Raw genomic sequence first — 22,117 nt, forward strand, 5'->3', positions numbered from 1 at the left:
TTTTTTTTTTTAATCTCTTTATTGGCACTCTCTATTTGGTGAGACATTATTCTCATAATTTATTTCAGTCTTTAGACTTTTTTTTTTTTTAGCTCTTTGACCATATCTTTGTCTAGTACATCCAGCATCTGGACTTCCTTAAGAATAGTTTCTTTTGACTGCCGTGCCTCCATAGTTTCTGATGAGAAATCCACAGTCATTCAAATCCTTATAGATGCAGCATTGTTTTTATCTAGCTACTTTCAAGGTTTGTTGTTGTTGGCTTTAGTTTTCAGAAACTTGTTTATATCTGGGTATGGATTTCTTAGAGTTTATCCTGGATGGCGTTTGCTCAGCTTGAATGAATCTATAGAATTCATAATCTGTAGGATTATGTTTTTTGCTGAACTTCATAGGTTTTCAGCCTCTATTTCTTAAAAGAAAAATTTCAACCCCATTCACTTTCTTCTCTCCTTCTAGGACTTCAGTGACACAAATGTTAGACCTTTCATTATTGTTCCATGGATTTCTGTCTGCTTTTTCCCCCCAATTTTTTTTTTCTTTTCAGATTGGGGATTTTAAGGAGCGCTGGTGGTGCAGCCGTTAAGAGCTCAGCTGCTAACTGAAAGGTCAGCAGTTCAAACCCACCAGCCGCTCCGTGGGAGAAAGATTTGGCGGTCTGCTTTTATAAAAATTACAGCCTTGGAAACTCTGTGGGGAAGTTCTGCTCTGTTCTGTAGGGTCACTATAAGTCAGAATTGACTTGACAGCAGTGAGTTTGGTTTTTTGGTTTATTTTTGGTTTTATTGACTCTTCTGTCATCTCTAATCTGCTGTTTAGTCTGTCTAGTTTTTAATGTTGATTATGGTATTTTTTAGCTCAAAAATGTCCATTATTTATGTCTCATGTTTCTTTGTTTTATATTTTAGTATTTGTTTTTATTGCTCATTTGAACTTTTTTTTTTTTTAAGCTGCTTTAAAGTCCTTGTCAAACAATTCCAACAGCTGTATCAACTTGTTGGCATCTGTTACTGTCTTATATGAGTTGACATTTTCATTTTTTTGTATGCTGAGTAATTTTAGTTTGTATCTTGGATATTTTGAGTGTTACATTATGAGACACTGTCTTGTTTATAGTCTATAGGAAATACTGATATTTTGTTTTATCTTTCTGTGTTTCAATGTCAGTTCAGTTTTGAAAGCCTTTACAGTGTTGTTCGGGTTTGTACATCATGTGAGACTCCTAGTCATCAGTCTTGGACCTGGGTGGAAATCTTCCTGTTAGCTCAGTTTTCATAGCCTTTGCTCTGCTAATTAGGATCAGAGTTATGCATGGGCAGGTCAGGAGTGCCCCTAAGATTTCATTAAAAAAAAAACTTTATGGGGTCACTTTCCAAAAATCCTCACCCTTTGTCATTTCCCTGTTACTTTTTGGTTCCCTGTCCCCCCCGCCCCCCTTTTGACCATACGGCCCAAAGTCTGCCAGTTCTATGTTGCACTGTCATTAGGGCCAGGTGGTAGGAGGGGTGGAGGGAGAAGAAGAAAGCAAAAGGGGAAAACTGAAGCTCCATGGAATGGAGAGGAATGTTCCTCTCCCTTGGAATTTTGGCTTCTGGAGACTTCCCGTTTCTGACTGCTCTTAACTGCCACTACTGTGGGACAGCACTAGGGCTGGAATGTGACAGAAGAGAGAAAAAACCCTGAAGTATTTCCTCTGCCCACTTTGAACTTTAAGTCTTCCCTTTTGCATTCCTCCACCCAGAACTAAGAGGGTTTTTCCTGTATCTCGCTCTGCACTGTAGTGGTCACTTCCAAGTTTTGGGTTGAACTGAGTTCAGGCTGGGGAAACCAGAAGCAAAAAAATGTTAAACACAACATTAACTTGGTGGGACTTCACATTCTGCTCTTCTTCCCCAATCTTTCTTCTTACATTTGTTTTTCAGAGTTCTAAAGTAGCTGCCCACATATGTTTTATAGTTGAATTCAGTGGGAGGTAATAGAAGATACGTGTTTACTTCATCTTACCTGGAACCAGAACTCCAATTCGTTATGTTTAATTTTAATTTCTTAAAAAGGAACCCTGGTGGCGCAATGGTCAAGGGCTTGGCTGCTAACCAAAAGGTTGGCAGTTTGAACCGACTAGCCAGTCTGTGGGAGAAAAGACCTGGTGATGTGCTCCCACAAAGATTATAGCCCTGTGGGGCAGTTCTACTTTGTCCTGGAGGGTCACTATAATTGGGAATCGACTTGACCACGTACAACATTTTCTGAAAGGTGTTCCTGGGTAGTGCAAACGGTTGGCACTCTCGGCTGCCAACAGAAAGGTTGGAGGTTTGAGGTCCACTCAGAGGCCCCTCCGAAAAAGGACCTGGCAGTCTACCTGTGAAATATCAGCCATTGATAACCTTACAGAGCACAGTCTACTCTGACGCACATGGGGTTGTCATGAGTCAGAGGCCAACTCAGAGGCAGCTAACAATAACAGTTTTCTTTTAAAAAAATAAATAAGTAAGGATATACATTTTCTTCTGAGTAGTTCTTTGGCCACATTCCACACATTTACAATGAATATTTCTACTTCTTATTAAATTTTAAGTGAACTATAATTTTCATTTTAACTTTTGTTTTAATCCAATAGTTATTTAGAAAGGTATTTTTGTATTCTCAAGTGGTTAGAATTTGGAGCTATCTTTGTTTTCCATTTAAACTTTCATCGTGTGGTAGATTGGTCCTGTTGGACTTTTACTGTTTCTAATTCATTGATTTTCTTGGTAGCCTATTGTATGACCAGCATTTCAGTTTAGTTTAAGATCAGGGGCTTTGGCACCAAACTGTCTGAAATCAAACCCAACTCCACAACTTACTGAGTGACCTCAGGCACAAGGTTTTGATAATATGATCTTATTCTATATTTTCTGCTGATTTGTGACTTTCTGTGTGACTATGTGTTTGCCCTGTCCTCTACTCCCACCCCCACCCCTGAGAGTATAAGAGCTGTAGGTCATTTCCTCAGAAAATAGAAAATCCATGTATGCACATTCACAGAAAATTTTGTATATGATTTCATGTGACTCCAGAACTCCTTAAAGCTCATTCACGAACCCCACATCCTGGCTGTTCAAAGTATTGTTCTTGAACAAGTGCGTAGACACCACCTGGGAGCTTGTCAGAAATGCAGATCCTCAGGCCCTGCCCCCAATATTGTGTTAGAATCTTCATTTTAACAAGATCTGCGGGTGATTTGTTTCATATTCAAGTTTGAGAAGCACTGCCCTAGGGGGTTAGAAACCCCTGTGGTGTAGGTGATCTATATTGATTTTTTTTTTCTTTTTTTTTTCTGTCTTCTTGTTGTTTTTAGCTTTTTTAAGAAATTAGTTCTGCTTTATCATCATGAGCACTTTTTTTTTTTATCATACCTTGATCACCCAACTATGCATGTCTACTTAAAGTAGAAATATTTATTTTGAAATAGTCACAATACAGTAGTATTTGAATAGCAGGCTATGCTGTGTGAAGTAGCAAGGAGACAAGGAGGGACTGATACATAGACTCATTCTTGTAACAGTAGCAAACACTTCTGTAGCAGTTACTCTGTGCCAGGCGGTGTTCTAATTGCTCTGTGTTTGTGTATGTATGTGTGTGTATATATAGGTGTGTATACACACACATACTCATTTACTTCTCATAACAACCCTATGAGCCTAAATACTATTATTGTTTTTACTTTACAGATAAGGACACTGAGGAACAGAGAAGCTGTCTTAGTTTGCTTAGTGCTGCTGTAATAGAAATACTGCAAGTGGGTGGCTTTAAAGAAACAAATATTTTTTCTCATGGTTCAGGAAGCTGGAAGTCTGAATTCAGGCCACTAGCTTTAGAGGAAGCCTCTCTTTCTGTTGGCTCTGAGGGAAGATTCTTGTCTATTTCAGCTTCTGTAGCCCGGGTGCTCCTCCATTGCTTGACGATCTTCATGTGGCATCTGTCCCCCACACCACCACCCTATTTGTGCTTACTTCTGTGTCTAATTCGTTCTTTTTATAACTAAGAAATGATTAGATTTAAGACTCACCCCACACTTATATGGCCCCATTATCATAACAAAGAGAGTCGGTAGGTGACACAAATGGTTTTCACTGACTACTAACTTAAAGGTTGGCAGCTTGAACCCACCCAGAGGTACCACGGAAGAAAAGGCCTGGTGATCTACATCTGTTAAGATTATAGCCAAGAAAACCCTATGGAGCAGTTCTACAGTATAACACATGGGGTCACCATGAGTTGGAATTGACTCGATGGCTGCCAACAACAAAACAAAGAAAACCCTGTTTCTAAACAGGATTATATCCCCAGGTATAGGGATTAGGATTCCAGCACATATTTTTAGGGAGACACAATTCAATCCATAACAGAAGCTAAGTATCTTTGCCATCATAATTAGTAAGTGGAAGAGCTAGGGTTTGAACCCAGATAGTCTGGCTGCAGAATCTGTGCTCATAACCATCAGACTATACTGCGCCTTTGTAGTTTTACTTAAACACCTCCCTAAACTCATTAATGTAGCTTGTAAGTAAGCTGATTAATTCCTGATACATGACTTTTTTTAATTCATTTCTGAAACTCATCTGCTCATGATGCTGATAGATGAGCCAGAGGTGCCAGATCATTAGTGTTTTCTGAATTAATTTTGGTTTACCATCAATTCAGATTTCTATATGGCAAGATGCTGGATTTTATGCTACCTATCCCGAAGGTTTGTGGTGGGGCTATTAAATAACTTATGTAAATACTTTCTACATCAAATACTAATTTTCTTCCACAGTAGGTTTGTATAGACAAAAGGCAATTTGTAGGAACAGTAATTGGATGGCTAATAAAATTAGAAACAAAACTTCACGAGCAGTCGAAGAAATACAAATAAAGTACCATATATCAATTTAGTAATTAGTAAAAATCAAAATGTTCAATAAAATGGTCAAATGCTCAATGAAGACATAAAAATCAAAATGTGATGAGGGTGCAATGAGATGAACATCCATATGGGACTAATAGAAATGGTCATCTTTGGCTGATGGGTTATTGATATTACTTGACGTGTCTTGAGCATTTTCCATATTTCTTCTTCATAAACTGTTTCCCTAATGTTCGACATTAGGCTTTGTGCGGTTTCTTCACATTCATAAGTAATGCTGCAATTAACATTGCTTTTATTAATTTTTGACTGAATTTTTTTTTTCTTATTACTGAGTCGTAAAAGTAGAATTACTGGGTCAAAAAGTTGGAGTATTTTCAAAACTCGCAACAAAAAGAAAATAATACCTTATTTTTATTGAACACTTATCATGTGTCAGGCATTTATGCTAAGTAAGAGGCAAAGTGGGCAAATCCCACCTTCATTGTCATTTGCGTGGCGAAGATCAGTATGAATCCAGTCTGCAAAATTTGAAGATTGATCCAGTCCTCACCTTCCCACTTGTTCATCCTTGTCGTCAGCCGCCCAAGCAGGACTCTTTCTCCGAAGTTAACTACCCGGAGCTGGGTCAGAGCTTACAAGTTAGAAGACACTGCCCTTCAAACCAACTCTCAGCAGCCCTTGTTTGACTCTAGTCACCCGGAGCTAGGTCAGAGCTCACAAGTTAGAAGAACACCATTCTTCAGACTGCCAAATATGCAGACACCGGCCCTAAGTTTGGGAAGTTCACACGACACCCCACCCTTCTGGTCTGCTCGCCACAGATTCGGGGCTGTTTCCCATTATCACTTCAAGGTGCCAGCCACAGACTCATAAGTCCACACAACACCCTCACTTCCTGACCTGTTTGTTCCCACTACCCCTTTGAGTTCAGTAATTCACTGGAACTACCTACAGAGTCTCACAGACAATATACCATACTATGGCTACAGATTTATTATAACCAAAAAGGATAGAAATGAAGAGATGCATAGGGGGAGGTCTGGGAGGGTCCCCAACATGAAGCTTCTGTGTCCCTAGGGATGCACAACTCTCTTGAGAACAGATGTTCTTGCCAACCAGGAAGCCCATCTGAGCCGTAGGGTTCTAGGCTCTTACTGGCCTCCCCACTCGGCCATGATAGATTACTTCATGCCTCTTAAGGCTAGTCAACATCCAGCCACCAGGTGGTTCCTCTTGGTCTGGTCAGCTCCCACTCATTAACCTCAGGTGTGGTCCAGCTCTCAAGAATCCAGAGCAAAGGCCAGATTGCTTTCTGTGCCTCACAGCATTGCTCTAAATACATTATATATACTAATTTAACCTTTATACCAAAACTATGGGATGAACCCAGTTCTAACTCCCTTTTACAGGAAACTAAGCCACAGAGAAATTAAATAATTTTCCCAAGGTCACACAGAACCAGGGTTTGTGTTTTCAAAAAAGATTATACTACTTTATGATTCATATACTACTTCATGGGTCATTAAATTCTACCCCTGGAATTTAAGATTATATATCTTTATATCTTTGCCACCCTTGAAAACTCTATGGACTTCAGTTCTACTCTAACACATGGGTTCACGATGAGTTGGAATCTACCTGATGGCAACAGATTTGGTTTTTGGTTTATATTAGATGAGAGTCCTTGGGTGGAGCAAACCTTTATGTGCTCAGCTACTAACTGAAAGGTTGGCGGTTCTAATTTACCTAGAGGTGCCTCAAAAGAAAAGCCTGACAGTTTACTTCTAAAAGGTCACAGCCATTGAAAACCCAGTGGAGCACAGTTCTACTCTGAAACACATGGGGTCTCCATGACCCAGAATTGACTCGGCAGCACTGGTTTTGTACATTGGATGATATCAAGGGTTAGTATTGATTTTTAACATAGTAGCATTAATTATGTAAGAGAATGTCCATATTTTTAGGGAAGCATATTGAGGTATGTAGAAGTGAAATGTATTATGGCATTTACTTAACAGACACAAAAAAAGGTAGAGAAAACAGGAATTAAACTCAAGACTCTTCGATTGTCAGGGCTCCTGTACATTCCACTGTATCATCTTGCTATCATGTACTATCTATATTAGATTTTAGTATTGTCTTCTGGGTTGCTTTTGAAAACAGTTGCCAATCCATCTTTTTAAAATTATTTGAAGAATTATATGGTGGAGTGACTAGACTTTTCACATGTGAACCCAGTTCCTAGAAGAGAGAGTCCTAGTGGTTACTTTAGGCATTTCTACAGAAAGATTTTCTAACACAAATGCTCGAGATAGAATGGGTTGAATTATAAAAGCTGATTTTTCCTATCACTTGCAACAGCAAAGTACAAGATGTGTGACCATTTGGTGTGGAGGATGTTTGTAGAGAAGAGTTAAGCTTTGGAGAGACATTTAGACTGCATGTCTGTGGGCTTGAAAATACTCTTCTTCACCACTCTCTAAAGTAGAAGGGTGAAGATCGTTCACTGGGACCCAGTGGTAGGAACATGGTTCTCCTCTCTCGATATTCTTTAGTGTAGGAGTATCTCTGCTCACGTTTAAGACCCCCCAAGAAAGCTAAGAAGAAGGAGTTTGGACCTGTTGTGCTCTGTGCACTATCTAGTTGTGTGCTTTTTAGTGTACTTTTCCCAAGTCTGGCCTTTTCTCCACTTTGGCATTCTAAGAAACAGAGGGTCAAGACTCAATGGTGAATGTGAGAAAGGAGAAAATGACCAGTTGGCCTGCTTTAATTCCAGATCTTGGGCCTGCCTACGAATGTTGTTGTTACTGGGTGCTGTCATGTAGATTTCAACTCACAGCGACCCCATGTGACAGAATAGAATTGCCCCCATAGAGTTTTCTAGGCTGTAATCTTTACAGGAGCAAATTGCCAGGTCTTTCTCTCACGGAGCAGCTGGGTGGGTTCGAACTGCCAACCTTTCAGTGAGCAGCTGAGAGCTTAATCACTGAGCCACAAGGGCTGCTTTCTGCCTGTTTACAGCCTGGGCAAAATGAGGTCTCCACTTTTAAGCTTTTTAGCAGACTTTGTGAGGGCTTGGGGGCAAAAACCTTCCTGGTAATAAAACGTATATATTCATGTGGCTTTTCCATCTGTACATACATCTTCTTCACAATAGAAGATGATGGCCAGGCTACTGCACGTCGACTTTGAGGATTCTAGGACCTGGGTTTTGAGCTCTTCTCTATCATTTTCTTCTCACATAGCTTAATATGAATTATCTATAAGATTCCTTACAATGCTGTCTGTAAAGCTAAATACATAGAAAGAAGTTTAAATCTATAATGCCTGTTGCCGTTAAGTCAATTCTGACTCATAGCAACCCTATAGGACAGAGTAGAACTGCCCCATAGGGTTTTCAAGGAGCGGCTGTTGGATTTGAACTACCAACCTTTTGGTTAGCAGCCAAGCTCTTAACCACTGCACCACCAGGGCTCTAAATTGATAATAAATTATTGGAAAGGTTTTATTTTGCGTAATTAGCATTTATAAGATGCTAGGTTTAGATAATGAAGGGAATAAAAATATGCATAAGTTTAAAAATACCTGATCTTAAGAGACCTACACATTTTTAGGGTACATAAGTCATTTGCACAAATCTCTAATACAGAGCATTTTGTTTGCCATGTAAATAACATATGCTATTAGAGAGTTTTTTTTATTTTTTAAAAAATGTTTTGTCATGGAGAATATAGAATATTTATGAAAGTAGATAACATAAGGAACCCCATGTACGCAACATCTAGCCCCAACAACCATTAACCCAGGATTAATCTTGCCCCATTTATAGCCCTATTAAATTCCTCCTCCTCCATATTATTTTGAAGAAAATTCCAGACATCGTATCATTTCATCCATAAATATTTTAGAATGCATCTCTAAAAGATAAGGGTGCCTTTACTTAAATCATAAGTACTATGCCATTATCATACCTCAGGAATCATTGTTAATTTTTTCTTAATTTCATTAAAAAATCATTAGGTTCAGATTTAGTCTCATGAGTGTCATAAATGTTTTTGAATCAAAATCCAAATAAGGTGCATATAATTGCTTGATACTTCCCTTAAGCAGGCACTCTGGTGGCACAGTAGTTAAGTGCTCAGCTACTAAACGAAAGGCTGGAGTTTCGAACCCACTAGTCACTCCACAAGAAAAGGATGAGGCAGTCTGCTTCCCTAAAGATTTACAGCCTTGGAAGCTCTATGAGGCAGTTCTGCTCTGTCCTACAGGGTCACTATGAGACAGAACTGACTCTGCTGCAGTGGGTTTGGTTTTGGGTTTTTTCCCTTAAACCTTTTTCAATTTGTAGATACCCCTCCACACAACCTTTTTTTTTTTCCTTTCTCCCTCCTTCTTCCCTCCCTCCCTCCCTTCCTCTTCCTCCCTTCCTTCCATCTGTCTTCCCATCTGTCTTTTTTACCTTACGGTGTATTTGTTAAAGACATTATCCTTTAGAGTTTCCCACAGTCTGTAGTTTGCTGATTATACCTCTATAGTGTGACTTAAAATATTCCTCTGTCTTAAGCTTTACCTATAAATTGGTAATTGGATTTAAACTGCACTGTCTAATGTAATAGTCACTTGCCTCACATGGCTATTAAAGTTTAAAGTTAATTAAAATTGAGGAAAACTAAAAATTCAGTTCCTAAGGTACACTAACCACATTTCAAATGCTAAAAGGCCACATGTAACTAATGGCTACCATATTGAACAGCACTATTACAGAACATTTCCATCACTGTAGAAAGTTCTTGAGACAGTGCTGCTTTAGGTAGAGACTTGATTAGTTTCAAGTTCTTTGTTTGGTGTGTTCTTCCATTAGAAGCCTCTTGAGTGTGCTCCACTGGTCTCACACCTTTGAGAGCAAGGGAGAATGAAGAAAACTAAAGATACAGGGGAAAGATTAGTCCGGAGAACTAGTGGACCACAACTACCACGGCCTCCACCAAACTGAGTCCAGTACAACTAGATGGTGCCCAGCTACCACCACTGACTGACCTGACAGGGATCACAACAGAAGGTCCCAGACAGAGCTGGAGAAAAATGTAGAACAAAATTCCAAAAAAGACCAGACTTACTGGCCCAACAGAGACTGGAGAAACCCCAAGAGTGTGGCCCCTGGACATCCTTTTAGCTCAGTAATGAAGTCACTCCTGAGGTTCACCCTTCATCCAAAGATTAGACAGGCCCATAAAACAAAACGAGACTAAAGGGGTACACCAGCCTGGGGGCAAGGAGTAGAAGGCAGGAGGGGACAAGAAAGCTGGTAATAGGGAACCCAAGGTTGAGAAATGAGAGTGTTGACATGTCGTGGGGTTGTTAGCCAATGTCATAAAACAATATGTATACTAACTGTTTAGTGAGAAGCTAGTTTGTTCTGTAAACCTTCATCTAAAGTACAATTAAAAAAAAGAAGGCGGCACTTGATGTCTTATCTCCTCTTGTCTGATGTTAGCAGCTGCTGATGGTTCATGCCTCGGGCCATTAGTTCATTTTAGGTGATAATGGAACTTTCTTACTTGAAAAACAGTTCTTTAGGAGTTCTCTAGTTAATTAGCTGATCAGTTAACTAGTTAGTCAACTACTACTGCATAGTTATAGAAATAATATTTTATCAGACTCTGTATTTTTTAAGTGTATGCTACCGCTAAACGGTGACCTCTGCAAGACATCTAAAATGGCTGCATTTAAACACAGTAGTTATAGTAAGGAGAATGGTATGTGTGTACATGCTCCTAGGTATGGGGTTTTCTTTTCTTGGGGACTGGGAGAAGGGCATTAAGAAGAATGTAATTTGCCTTGTATTAAGAAATCTATTTTTTGAACTATCTGCTGATACATGGAAATAATTGTGTTTATAAGTTACATCTTTGTAAAAATACTTTTTATAATGGCAGTACACCTAAATTAAGTAGCCCACTTGCTTCAAGTGGTATTTACAATAAGAAACGTGTACTCTAAGGCGATTGACTTCTGAACAGTCACAGCCATTGAAAACCCTATGTGCAGTTCTGCTCTCACCCACAGTCGCCATGAGTCTGAATCAACCTGATGGCAGCTGTTTGGTTGGTTTGTCTTGTTTTGTTTTGTTGTGCTATAAACCCAAGCCCCCCAAAAAGGACAGTTATTTGATGTTAACAGAAATTATCATTGGTTTTTAACTTCTAAATAGGACCATGTTTAAGGTAGAGTAAACATATGAAAAATTAGCAGCATCATATTTTATGTTTTACGGTGTTGTTTACAGGCATAGCTTGTTTTATTGCGCTTCACAGATATTGCGTTTTTTACAAATTAAAGGTTTGTGGCAACCCTTCATCGAGCAACTCTCAGTGCCATTTTTCAAACAGCGTGTACTCATTTCATGTCTCTGTGTCACATTTTGGTAATTTTTGCAATATTTCAAACTTTTTCTTTATTATATCTGTTATGGTGATCTGTAATCAGTGATCTTTGATGGTACTATTTTAATTGTTTGGGGATGCTATGAACCATGCCCATGTAAGACAGTGAACTTAGTTGATAAATGTTGCGTGTGTTCTGACTGCTCCACTCATCGGCTTTTCCCCATCTCTCTCCCACTCCTCGGGCCTCCCTATTCCCTGAGACGTGATAATATTGAAATTAGGCCGGTTAGTAACCCTACAGTGGCCTCTAAGAGTTGAAAGGAAGAGTCACATGTCTCTCACTTTAAATCAAAAGCCAGAAATGATAAAGCTTAGTGAGGAAGACATGTCGAAAGCCAAGACAGGCCGAAAGCTAGGCCTCTTGCACCAAACAGTGAGCCAAGTTGTGAATGCGAAGGAAAAGTTCTTGAAGGAAATTAAAAGTGCTACTCCGGTGAAGACACAAATGATAAGAAAGCAAAACAGCCTTATTGCTGATATGAAGAAAGTTTTAGGGGTGTGAATAGATGATCAAACTAGCTACAACATTCCTTTAAGCCCAAGTCTTATCCAGAGGTAAGGCCCTAACTCTCTTCAATTTTATGAAGGCTGAGAGAGGTGAAGAAGCTTCAGAAGAAAAGTTTGAAGCTAGCAGAGGTTGGTTCATGAGGTTTAAGGAAGAAGCCATCTCCATAACATAAAAATGCAAGGTGAAGCAGCAAGTGCTGATGTAGAAGCTGCAGCAAGTTATCCAGAAGATCTAGCCAAGATAATTGATGAAGGTGGCTACACTAAACAGCTGATTTTCAGTGTAGATAAAACAGCCTTCTATTAGAAGAAGATGCCATCTAGGACTTTCAGAGCTAGAGAGAAGTCAATGCCTGGCTTCAAAACTTCAAAGGACAGGCTCACTCTCTTGTTAGGGGCTAATGCAGCTAGTGACTTTAAGTTGAAGCCAGTACTCATTTACCATTCTGAAAATTCTAGGGCCCTTAAGAATTTATGCTAAATCTACTTTGCCTGTGCTCTATAAATGGAACAACAAAGCTTGAATGACAGCACATTTGTTTATAACATTGGTTACTGAGAATTTTAAGCCCACTGTTGAGATCTACTGCTCAGAAAAAACGATTTCCTTTCAAAATATTACTGCTTGTCGACAATGCATCTGGCCACCCTAGAGCTCTGATGGAGATGTACAAGGGGATTAATGTTGTTTTCATGCCTGCTGTCTTAGTTAAATCTAGTGCTGCTATAACAGAAAATACCACAAGTGGATGGCTTTAACCAACAGAAGTTTATTCTCTCACAGTCTAGTAGACTAGAAGTCCAAATTCAGGGCATCAGCTCCAGGGGAAGGCTTTCTCTGTCTGCTCTGGAGGAAGGTCCTTGTCATCAGTCTTCCCTGGACTAGGAGCTTCTCTGCACAGGAACCCCAGGCCCAAAGGATGCGCTCTGATCCTTGTGCTGCTTTCTTGGTGGTATGAGGTCCCTGACTCTCTACTTGCTTCCTTTTTCTTTTATCTCTTGTAAGATAAAAGATGGTGCAGGCCACACCCAAGGGAAGCTCCCTTTACATTGAATCAGGGATGTGACCTGAGTAAGGGTGTTACATCTCACCCTAATCCTCTTTAACATAATCTAATCTTGCCTCATTAACCGCAGGCAGAGATTAGGATTTATAACACATGGGAAAAATACATCAGATGACAAAGTGGTGGACACAATACTGGGAATCATGGCCTAGACAAATTAATACACATATTTTTGGGGGGACACAATTCAATTTATGACACCTGCTAACACAACATTCTGCAGCCCATGGATCAAGGAGTAATTTCAACTTTCAAGTCTTATTATTTAAGAAATACATTTTGCAAGGCTATAGCTGCCATAGATAGTGATTCCTCTGATGGATCTGGGCAAAGTAAATGGAAAACCTTCTGCAAAGGATTCACCATTCTAGATGCCATTAAGAACATTCGTGATTCATGGGAGGAGTTCAACAATTCCAACATTAACAGAAGTTTAGAAGAAGTTGATTCCAACCCTCATGGATAACTTTGAGGAGTTCAAGACTTCAGTGGAAGAAGTGAATGCAGATTTGGTAGAAATAGCAGGAGAACTGGAATTAGAGGTGGAGCCTGAAGATGTGACTGAATTGCTGCAATCTCATGATAAAACTTTAACTAATGAGAAGTTGCTACTTACGGATGAGCAAATAAAGTGGTTTCTTGAGATGGAATCTACTCCTGGTGGAGATGCTGTGAACATTGTTGAAGTGCCAACAAAGGATTTAAAATATTATGTAAACTTAGTTGATAAAGCAGCGGCAGGATTTGAGAGGATTGACTCCAATTTTGAAAGAAGTTCTACTCTGGGTAAAATGCTATCAAACAACATCGCATGCTACGGAGAAGTCTTTTGTGAAAGGAAGAGTCAGTCATTGTGGGCAAACTTCATGGTCTTATTTTAAGAAATTGCCATAGTGACCCCAGCCTTCAGCAGCCACTACCCTGATCAGTCAGCAGCCATCAACATTGAGGCAGAATCCTCCACCAGCAAAAAGATTACGATTTGCTGAAGGCTCACATGATGATTAGCATTTTTAAACAATGAAGTATTTTCTGATTAAGGTATGTACATTGCTTTTTTTAAGACATAAAGCTATTGTACGCTAATTAGACTACAGTATACTGTAAACTTCACTTTCATATGTGCTGAGAAATCAAAAAATTCATGTGATTTGCATTATTATGGTGTCCTGGAACCGAACCTGCAGTATCTCCAAGTTATGCCCTTATTAGCTTAAAAAATCATTATTAATACTTTTCTGAAATTATAATATTTTATAAAATTTAATGAAGTATTTATCAGGCTTCTGTTTATCCAGAATGGTAGGAAATGAATTATTCTGTTAAACTCTTTTTGTTTGTCTGTTTTTAGTAGTAATGAAAATTTTTTAAAAAGAAATCCTTGCCTGTTGTAACAAATTTTATCAAGGCTGAAATATACAAAACAAGTCTCCTTCTCTAGTTCCACTTCCAGGGGTTTCCCTCTATAGTTTGTATATATCCTTAACTCTTCTGTGTTTACGTGAATGTATATACATACATATATTACATGCTTATATAAAATACATCTATTAGAAACTATACATAAACATAATTTTAAAGTTAAAATTAAATCATACTTTAATGCTATTCTGAAACATTTTTGATTTAATGTGCCTATCTTTCCAAGTTAGTACATAAAGACTTACTTTGTTCGGTTTGTTGAATATGTTACTGTAAAGCTATATTAATTTATTTGCATTACTATAAGGCTGTATTTACTTGCATGCTGATGGAGATTTAGATTAATTTTATATATACATATACATGTGTGGAGCCCTGTTGGAGCAGTGATGAAGAGCTTGACTGTTGACCAAAAGGTTGGCAGTTCGAATCCACCAGCTGTTCTTTGGAAACCCTACGAAGCAGTTCTTTTCTGCCCTGTAGAGTCACTGTGAGTCGAAATGGACTTGAAGGCAATGGGTTTGGTTGTTTTTTGGTTTTATACAGGTGCACGTGTGCGTGTGTGTGTATACACACACCCCAAAAAACCAAATCCACTGCTGTCAAGTTGATTGCAACTCATAGTGACCCCATAGGGTTTCCAAGGCTGTAAATCTCTACGGAATCAAACTGCCACATCTTTCTCCTGCAGAGCCGCTGACCTTTCGGTTAACAGTTGACCACTTTAACCACTGCACCACCAGGGCTCCAATTCTACTAAGCTCATTTAATCCTTTGAAGTAGGTGTTATTATCTGCATTTTAGAGATGAGGAAATTGAAGCATGGAGAGGTTAGGAAACTTACCCTAAATCACACAGCAAATAAGTGATGTAGCTGGTATTAAAGTGCCAGCAATCTCATTCAGAATCCACATTCTTAAAACACTACATTATGCTGGCTTTTTCCGTATGCCTATATTTATTGAGTTGGAAAAAAAAAAAGTTTAATGTATAAAATATATTTAACATTAAAACTCTCCTGAGTATAATTTAACATGGTACCTAAGGATACTGGAACGCTTAGGATCACAAATTACACAACTGTAATTAGTAATGGTGTATAATGTAGACGTAGGAGGTTTAAGCCAGTGCTTCTCAGATGTTAATGTGTGTACAAATCATTGGGCAGAGGTTTAAAATGCAGATTCTGATAATAAACTCGAAGATGCCAGTAAGGCTGGCCTACTTGCTAGTAGCAAGGGTTTAGGCAGTTTATACTCATCTTTGGCAAACCTCGTTAGTTGCTGTATTGAATCAGTTTCTTATGTCATTTTGTTGATTTTGTGGTAAAGAAATGGGTGAGGACCTTCTAGTAGCTTCAATTATATGAATGTAGCATTTTACATTATTGGGAAATATAAGTTTTGGCTTATGTGGAATTAATGTACAATACTTTAAAACAATGGTAACCAAATTTATTTGTATACTTAATATGGCTTACATGCCTGTGTTACCATTTCCACTGTATCATTCTTGATTAATTAATGGAAAGAACATTTCTTTTTATTTTGGAAGATATACCTATAGTTGAACTAAAAATATTGTTTTATCACTGTTTTATTCTTTAGTAATAATAATATACTTAACAGCATTATAAAAATAAATGCCTGAAGGGACACTGTTCACGTTAATTGGAGGAAGTAAATATCCTCAGTACTTTCAATGGGAGTCCTTGAAAAGCGATACTTTTCTTAGGTAACCCTCTGTAACTCATTTCAGCAAGTTACTTGAATGCTTCCAGGCTCCCACCTTTGTGCTAGGAGGTATAGTGAATCAGGGCTACAAACATAGGATATAATTGTTCCATGGTCTTAAAAATGTGAGAGTTGTTAGTGTGGAAAGATTGAAAAATTTAAAGAACAGTGCGAGTCATTTTTTTTTAAAATGACAACGTGTGGGTGGATTGAGCATGCTCCTTGAGGAACATTATTTTTTAAAAGCATATGGTTCTCTCTTTTCTAGTAATAGTACTAAGTTCCCTTTTGATTATTCACTTGATGGGGAATTCTTTCTGGTATTAAACAGACCGATATATTTGACCTTTGCATATTGTGATTTCCAGCATGTTTTGTTTTCCCTACTAATATGATTTTGGGCTTCATAGTATCATTTCAAAGATTAGTATATGAGACTTTAGTTTATGAATATTAAAAATAGCTCAATGTAGTTCTTTTTCTTTTAAACGGAGAATCTGAAAAATTTTTATAGATTTTATCTTGGAAATTAGTTTATTCATTATGTTTAATTTTAGGAAATGGTCCTCTTGCAGAACATTCTGAGAACGTGCATATTTCAGGAGTGTCAACTGGTAAGTCATGTTTTGTAAGGTTTAAATTTCATGCATGACTTATATGGTAAATATTGAAAGCCACCTGGTATCTTATGAAGTGATATTTGGCTATAAAATTATTACTGCTTTTTGCAGCATGTAATAAGGAATGAAGCAACTGGAACATGGAGAAATTCTCATAAGATAAAATTGATACTTGCATGCCTATGGATTAAGTATACTTTTCTAAATAGACAGAATAATTATATTTTCATACAAACATTGAACCAAGACAGAAGTTAGCTCGAGTTGAGTTAGTATTTTCTTTCCATACAAAGCTATATAAAATGAAATTTATTAAAATGTAATTTTGAATACAGTTCCTATGATCAGAGCCTTAGAAATTAAGCATTTTGCTTGATTTTTACGTTAAAGTACTGCCTTACATAAAGCTTTTGTACTTGGGTGCACAATTTATTTTGTTATTAAAAAGCAGCTCAACTCCGTATTTGTAATTCAGAAACTCGTGGTAAATGCATTTTTTCCACTCATCTAAGCTTTTATAACTTAATAATTTCTTAAAGGCCCATAACTATAAAAATTTTCATTTTTTAGGTGACTTCCACAGCCATATTACTGTTTTTCCTAGAAGAGGAAGAACATTTATTCTTGCACATATTATGATAGGGTTTCTTACTGTTATTTTATTATTTCCCTACATTCTTGATAACTTTTGTATAGTTAAAAAAAAAATTACACCTAGTGTATTTGATAGTAGCAGTCCACTGATTGATTTTTTGTGTGTCATCTTGTGGTCTGGTTATTTTTCCTCACATAAAGCAAAACTCTAAGTTTGTTCTTTTGTTTTATGTCTGACTTTATATTCCAAAAGTTGATAGACTTAACAAATAATCTAAGAGTTGATGTGCACTAGTCAAACACATTGACAAGCTGGTTTCCTGAAAATGAAAAGCAGTTGCCTCAGTAGGCTGCATTAATTCTTTCACAGTTTGTTTTGCTATTTTCATATGCTTTCAAGTGGTATATAATTATATACATCAAGTAGAAAGTAAAATTATTTTAAAGGTGACCTTGATTTTCTCCCTCTTTCTTTCTATCTTGAGTAGCTAATGAGAATTATGTTTACTTTTTTCCAAGATGTATCTATGAAGTAAGAAGGTTGTTTAAAAACATACTTTAATTGATACAACCAAATGGTTATTGTCTAGTTCATTGATACTCAAAATTTTTGGCCTTAGGACCACTTCTTGGCTTTTAAAAATTATCGAGAACTTCAAAGAGATTTTGTGTGTGGGGGGCTTTAATCTATCAATATTTACTGTATTAGAAATTAAAACTGAGAAATTGTTTTAAAGTTTATTAATTTACTTGAAAATAATAGTAATAAACCTGTTATTAAATGGTAACATAAATAACAATTATATGAAAAATATATTTTCCCAGACAAAAACATTAATAAGAAGAATGACAAAAAAGTAAAATTGAATTTAGTTCAGAAAAAGAAGAAGAATGGCACTGTTTTATAATTTTGCAGTCTTCGATGTTTGGCTTAAAAGAAGATAGTGGGATTCTCATCTTTCCACATTCAGTCTTTTGCAACATGGTGTTTTGATTGAAGTATAGGAAGACAATCCAGCATCACACCAATATGTAATTGAAAAAGGAAGGAGTATTTTAATAGCCCTTTCAGATAATTGTGAATATTCTTCTTTGAAAATACACTAAAATTCAACAAGTAGTAGTTCCTTAAAGGTCAGTTGCAGTATAGAATCTGAAATCATTTTAGTGAACCTTTGATATTCTGTTGCATTAAAATCCAACTGGCCTTTCTTGAACTATCAGTGAATTTTTACCCACGCATGGTTTTGTAATGTGCGTTGGTCATTTGCAAAGTATTGGTTTGCCTAGTTACACAGGTTTATGCAAGGAGCCTTGGTTGCCCAGTGGTTAGGCACTTGACTGCTAACTGAAAGGTCAGCAGCTCAAACCCACTAGCCACTCTGTGGGAGAAAGATGTGGCAGTCTGCTTCCCTAAAGATTTACAACCTTGGAAACCTTATGAAACAGTTCTACTGTATGAGTCAGACTTGACAGCAGTGCGTTTGGGTTTTTTTGGTGTGTTTTGCTTGTTTATATGGAGTATGAGAAGTTATGGAAATTTGGAGAGATTTACTATTTATTTAAATTCTGAATTTTGCTTCAACTCATCAAGATTAGAGTCTACTTCTTATTTTTACATATTTGCTTGAAGTTAAACTACTAGGCTCTTCTTAGCTTTGCAGTTACCCTTAAATTGCTATTCGAAAAAACAATCCAACAATTAAAAATTTCAGCACTTTATGTAAAAAATGTTTTACATGTTTAAGTCTTGGCTTTTTCTACTTCTGAATACCAGACATATACTTAGAACTGTGTGTTTTAATTAAAGGTATTTATGTGTCAGTAAAATACTTAATTTCAGAGATCAGTGAAACTTTGTTAAAGGCTGATATTTTTCCTGAAAGACGGTCTTATAAAATCTTCTATGGAATGAGAAGAATAATATATGAAATATATTCTGATTATACCTCTATACAAAATAAATTGGATGCTGTCTCAAAAGGTGCTTTTGGATATGCAGATCCATTAGTTTTTCTTGGGCCAATATGGAGCTATAGGAGATGTCATGTTTGGTATAGTACAACTAGTTGCCATCAAGTTGATTCCAACTCATGGCGACCCCATGTGTGTCAGGAGTAGAACTGTGCTCCATAGGGTTTTCAATGGCTGATTTTTTGGAAGTAGATCTCCAGGCCTTTCTTCTGTGGTGACTCTGAGTGGCCTTGAACCTCCAGTCTTTTGGTTAGCATCTGAATGCGTTAACTATTTGCACCATCCAGGAATTCCTGATAATAGTACAAACCTTCTAAATTCGTTGCATCCCAGAGTTGAAACCCTAGCACCTTCAGTACTGGCCTAAATAGAGAACTAGCCTTTGGAAAAATCTCTAAATGTAGAACTTGCTTTCTCTTGAGACCAGCAAGCAGCAGAAATGGTGAGGTACTTCCTATTCTGTGGTTTTACCTGTTTCTGCTCTCCACCTGCTCCTTTCACCTCTGTTACTGTATTTGACTGTGCTTGGTGCCCTAGTCCATTCATTCTTGGCATTTTGGAAAGTTCTTGACAGCTTTTAACTTGTCTACAATTGGCGTTACCGTGTAATTGTCCAAGTCAGGACACTTTGAAAGTGAAAGGGTACATCATTTTTAATTATGCTGGCACCACAGGCAAGACCAAGACTGTTCCGGACAAACCAGGAAGCATAGTCATTCTACCTGTAATGAATTCAATTCACTTAGTATGTATTAAGCACCTGATGTGAACCTTGTGCCAGGAAGGGTGGGAATAAGCAATGAGTGAAATATTCTTGTCTCAAGGAACTAACCGTTTAATGGGGGAAGTAATAAACAAGTAAATGTGTGCACAGTGCACCTATAATGTGGTCTTAATGTAGTGAATCCTATGGCAAATAGCATATAAAATTAGATAATGAATTTATTAAAAGACCTAATTATAGTATCTGGTGAATAGTAAGTAACAATATTAGCTTTTGTTGTTGTATTAATTAGGAAGAGTATTAAGTGTGTATTTTTGTTTACTCATGAATTTTTATGGATATTATTAATTTCTAATTGATAATATATTTTTGGTTCTGCTTAGGATAATATTTTTTTTATTTCTAATCTATTCATTTTCATCTTTCTCCTCCTTAAATCCTTGCCAAGAGAGATGTCTTTACCCTTTTGCTGATTCTTACCTCAGGAATTGTGATAAGAAAGCTTAAGTAAATAAATTACCAGACAGTGGTTATACAATGGGAAAGAATCATTGGGTAAAATCTTTTTATCTTTTTTCAGTTTAGAACTTTTCATGGTCCAGATGATAAATCTGGTTCATATATAAAACAGATAAGGAGAAAAGACAAATGGTATTTTTGTAAATCTAATAAAATGTAAAAATCATTATGAAATTATATCATAGAAACTACCAAGTAATTTAATTGTATATATGAAAGAGTAGGAAGGGCTATTTTAAAGTTCTTTTTCAAAAATGTCTACATTAAATGTCTAATGTTCTTTTTTTAATGTCTAAATTTTGTAAGTAGCCACATGAAGTGAAACTTTTTAGGTCAGGTTGACTTGTAATAAGGCCTTTTGCACACTTCAAATATATTTGATTTTTAAAATATATCTATTTTGTACTGAATTTTACTCTACAGTCTGATACTGGTTTGAATCAGAGTAATTCTAGAAGTAACATGATTATGTCCTCCCTATTCTTGATTGTTTCAAATCAAGTTTTTTGCTTGTTTTCACGAATTCTATGTATTCATCATACAGGTTTCATTAAACGTGTAGTAAAATTGAAAAAAGGCAAAAAGATTAAGAAAATCACCCATTAATCTTACCTTCTATTATAATTAATGATAGTATTTTAACTTACTTCATTTGTCCTATTTCTATGCATACCTTAAATATAATTGTACATGTATTTGGATTATAACTAATTTTATTTCCTGCCCTTTCTACTTAACATTTTGTTGTAGAATGCATTTTATTTTTTTGACTGGTCTTCATAAAATTTCCACCAAGTGGCTATATTGTAATGTTGTTAAACATAGCAGTAGGTTGTTTCCAGTGGGTTTTCTGTATCCTGGATCATGCTACAAGTACATATTCAGTTAGCAGCCGAGCACTTAACCACTGCTCCACTAGGACTCCCTAACATATGGCTAGCTGTTTTTATTTATAAGAATATTTTCTTGGCGTAGATTTCTGGAAGTAGAAATACTGTATCTAAGGTCATAAATAGTTTAATGACTCTGGAAACCTTTTGACAGATTATTTTCAAAAAGGGTTTACCATTATACACAGCTATCGGCAAGGTATAAGTGACCTTACATTGAGTATGATCACCTTTTTCCTTTTTAACTTTTTTTCTTGCTATGTTTCTGTTAAAGTCCCAGCCTTTTATTTTCCTCAAGCTGTTCAGAAATGTAACTGTTTGCTTCTGTTTTCAACACATGGCCTAAAGTTGTGACATTGCAAAGAATATGAGAATGAGATTGGTTTTCCTTTATAGTTAGGCAAAAGTAGCTTGAAATTTAAGAAAGATTTTCTCGTTGCTGATAGGAACAGATGTTGGGGCTTGCTGCTTTCTCAGGTAGAAGATTTTTACATAAGAGGTTTTAACAAGCCAGCCCCACTTCATCAGTGATACAGCTTCTAAATGTTCCTACCTTACAACAATAATAGCTAAGAGCTGTATCTGAGGTTAACTTGATCTTGAGTCTACTCTACATTTGACTTGGACTCTTTTGTCATGGCAAAACTGATAAATTTCTGAGAGCTTAAGAAAGAATATCTAACTTAAGAAGATCTTTTTTTGTCCTTGTTCCTCCTAACTGAATTAGCAA

At 36.9% G+C, this 22,117-nt stretch overlaps 1 protein-coding gene across 2 annotated transcripts in view; it reads left to right on the plus strand.

Moving 5' to 3' along the window:
* LRP12 (LDL receptor related protein 12) overlaps positions 1 to 22,117 on the plus strand; it is a 76,254-nt gene that overhangs the window by 13,700 nt on the left and 40,437 nt on the right. Inside the window, exon 2 of one of the 2 annotated variants that reach the window (XM_004370703.3) lies at positions 16,624 to 16,680. The exons of the other annotated variant lie outside the window; for it this stretch is intronic. Within the exon in view, the coding sequence (XP_004370760.1) occupies positions 16,624 to 16,680 (57 nt within the window). The remainder of the gene's footprint in view (positions 1 to 16,623; positions 16,681 to 22,117) is intronic. 2 annotated transcript variants of the gene reach the window in all.

The sequence above is a fragment of the Trichechus manatus genome, unplaced genomic scaffold (genome assembly GCF_000243295.1).
Source record: "Trichechus manatus latirostris isolate Lorelei unplaced genomic scaffold, TriManLat1.0 scaffold00009, whole genome shotgun sequence".
Taxonomy (NCBI): domain Eukaryota; kingdom Metazoa; phylum Chordata; class Mammalia; order Sirenia; family Trichechidae; genus Trichechus; species Trichechus manatus.